This window comes from Littorina saxatilis, linkage group LG13, assembly GCF_037325665.1.
Source record: "Littorina saxatilis isolate snail1 linkage group LG13, US_GU_Lsax_2.0, whole genome shotgun sequence".
Lineage (NCBI taxonomy): Eukaryota > Metazoa > Mollusca > Gastropoda > Littorinimorpha > Littorinidae > Littorina > Littorina saxatilis.
In genome coordinates this window covers 23,295,188-23,298,401 of record NC_090257.1, presented here as the reverse complement: position 1 = coordinate 23,298,401, position 3,214 = coordinate 23,295,188, and the positions used below count along the sequence as shown (strand labels likewise).

The following is a 3,214-nucleotide window of genomic DNA, read 5'->3' as shown; positions in this document are numbered from 1 at the left end:
AAAATGAAAAATCATGTTTCACTTTAGATTTATGACATAGAACAACTATAATTTTACAAACACCCCCCCCCCCCACTCACACAATTCTGGTAATTATTGGCACAATTCTGGTAGTATTACACACAAAATACCACATTCAAAATTTAAGTCCGTATCGACTATGCATCATGAAACGGGCAACATTCATATCACGTTTCTACATGCGCGAGTGTCATATTTACTCTCCGGCACACACGGCCGGTCGGCTATAACTTTTCACTGCGAGCTGTAAACATTGAGAGCTTATTAGCACAGACATTGACATTTGAAGCGAAAGTAAACTCCAGTAACACCAAACAAACACGAGAAGAAAAGCCTCTATCTCAAAATCGCGAACACAGTAGCAATTTTTGTGTGTGAAAGAAACAGGTAAAAAAATGAAAAAAAAAAAAAACGCGGAGAAAACAAATGGGCGTACGGAAACACATTATAGCAGAATGTTCTAAGGCTTTGGCACCCCCAAGCACAAGTGGCAAATTGAAATGCTCGGGGAAGGAAAGAAAACGAAAGAAAAGAACAAATTCTCTTCCACCTCCTGTCTTTCACTAAAACTACTTTCGCCTCATCTAGCCCCCCCCCCCCCCCCCCCCCCCTCCCCCCCCCCCCCCTTCGCCTCAATCGTTAAAAGTCAACGAAGTGTTGGGAAGGGAGAAAGAAAGAGGTAGAGAAAAAAGGTATTCTACGGAAATCCAGTCTTTTGTTTGGGTGCGTGCTAAAAAACAAAGCTATAAATTATCGAGTCTATTACCTCCAAAAACATAGATTTCGACGCAGATATATCGCAAAACATACAGTCTGCTCGATTTTTGCGTGTGCCGCAGACAGTGCGTGTGTGTGTGTATGTGTGTGTGTGTGTGAGTGTGTGTGTGTGTGTGTGTGTGTGTGGGTGTGGGTGTGTGTATGTGGGTGTGTGTGTGTGTGCGTGAGAGAGAGACAGAGACAGAGAGAGACAGAGACAGAGAGAGACAGAGAGAGAGAGAGAGAGAAAGAGAGAGAGAGACAGACAGACAGACAGACAGACAGACGGAGAGACAGACAGACAGACAGAGTTCAACTGGCATACACTACAGACAGACAGTTCAGACAGACAAGCAGGCAGACACACAGACAGACAGACAGACAGACATATACACAGACAGACACATATAGATCAAAGTTGGGGAACGACACACATCATTCGCCTTTCACGGGCATTCAAACATCAAAACACGGCAGGAAAAATAAACAAAATAAGATTTAAAAAATCCTCAACAAATGTTTCACCAAATGTATACTCACAGCCATTTGACAGAAGAGCACCTCTCGACGCTCAGCAACAGCAGCAGCAACACCACAGACAGCAACATAGTTAATCCATCCGCAACCGCCACCCTCATGGCGCTTGATGATGTAGATATTAATCCAAGAACGCTCCACAAGCCGAAATGAATCAATGAATTCACAGCTAATCCTCCACTGAGCGGCACGCCACACCGTGCCCGTTTCACGCCGATTCAGTTAATCCGGATGGATCAATTATGCCAGGGTTTACCCCCTCTTCCACACCTGCTGACTTCGCCTTGACAAAAAATCACACGATAAAATAATAGTTTAATCTTCGATGTGTGCAATCCAGGTATTGATCAAACGGCGAAACAATTGTGCTTTTAGTTTTACCTTCGATGTTAACAATCCAGTGCTAAAAAACAAAGCTATAAATTATCGAGTCTATTACCTCCAAAAGCATAGATTTCGACGCAGATATCGCAAAACATACAGTCTGCTCGATTTTTGCGTGTGTCGCAGACAGTGTGTATGTGTGTGTATGTGTGTGTGTGTGTGTGTGTGTGTGTGTGTGTGTGTGTGTGTGTGTGTGTGTGTGTGTGTGTGTGTGTGTGTGTGTGTGTGTGTGTGTGTGTGCTTTTAGTTTTACCTTCGATGTTTAACAATCCAGATCTTGATTTAACGACGAAACGATTTTGCTTTTAGTTTAACCCTCGATGTTTAAAATCCAGATGTTTATTAACGATCAAAGAAGTGGGTGGTTTAGTCGTACAGTCGATATGTATAATCCAAGTCTTAATTAAACAACGAAACAGTCGTGCTTTTAGTTTTACGTTCGATGTTAACAGTCAAGGTCTTGATCAAATGACGAAACAATTATGCTTTTGGTTTATTACCTTCGATGTTAACAATCCAGATATCAATTAAACGACGAAACAATTGTGCTTTTTATTTATAACCTTCGATGTTAACAATCCAGATCTTAATTAAACGACGAAACAATTGTGCTTTTGGTTTATAACCTTCGATGTTAACAATCCAGATATCAATTAAACGACGAAACAATTATGCTTTTGGTTTATTACCTTCGATGTTAACAATCCAGATATCAATTAAACGACGAAACAATTATGCTTTTGGTTTATTACCTTCGATGTTAACAATCCAGATATCAATTAAACGACGAAACAATTGTGCTTTTAGTTTATAACCTTCGATGTTAACAATCCAGATCTTAATAAGACGACGTGCTTTTAGTTTTACCATCGATGTGTAAAATGCAGGTCTTTATTTTTCAAGCAGCAAATCAACCTGTTGTTGAATACTCATTGAACAATCAACGAAACAGATTTTCCTTTTGCATGCGCAGTGTAAAGCAATCCAGTTGTGATTTTATTTGCTCAAAGCACTAAAGCACTAAATTACGGATGATTTCATGTCAGGTGCGTTTGACGTGTACGTTTATGAAGAGTTGATCGGTGTATCGCGTTTGTGATTTTAACTTGATTGCACTCTATACTAATTAACCATACCATGCACATCAATAAAGTTGACATTATAAAATCGAGCAAATTTTAAAAAAAAATGATAAAAGGTTCTAAAAGAAAACAATGATTTTTCGTGACTGAACCGTGTGACCCGGTATATAACGATGTTGATTAAGATAGCGTGCATCAAAGGTCTCCAACTCAGATCAATGCAATGAATCTGTCTCAGTAAGAATACAGTTACTCAATAAATCTCCTTTCTCTCAGACTGGAGCTTCGTTTTTGTAGACGCTACTTTTCCTTCTCGCTTTTATTTAGTCTTCGTTTTCTGTTCTGAAAGACCAGCTAAAATATTAATGAAACAATGATCTCTCTGTCGTCATCAAGTCATGACGACATTGCACCGTGTGTAACGACAAACATAA

At 39.8% G+C, this 3,214-nt stretch overlaps 1 protein-coding gene across 1 annotated transcript in view; it reads right to left on the bottom strand.

Moving 5' to 3' along the window:
• LOC138945313 (protein Wnt-11b-2-like) overlaps positions 1 to 1,584 on the bottom strand; it is a 130,964-nt gene extending 129,380 nt beyond the window's left edge. The window contains exon 1 of the mRNA XM_070316730.1: positions 1,318 to 1,584. Coding sequence (XP_070172831.1) covers positions 1,318 to 1,415 — 98 coding nt within the window. The 5' untranslated portion in view covers positions 1,416 to 1,584. The remainder of the gene's footprint in view (positions 1 to 1,317) is intronic.
• Positions 1,585 to 3,214: the final 1,630 nt, after the last annotated feature.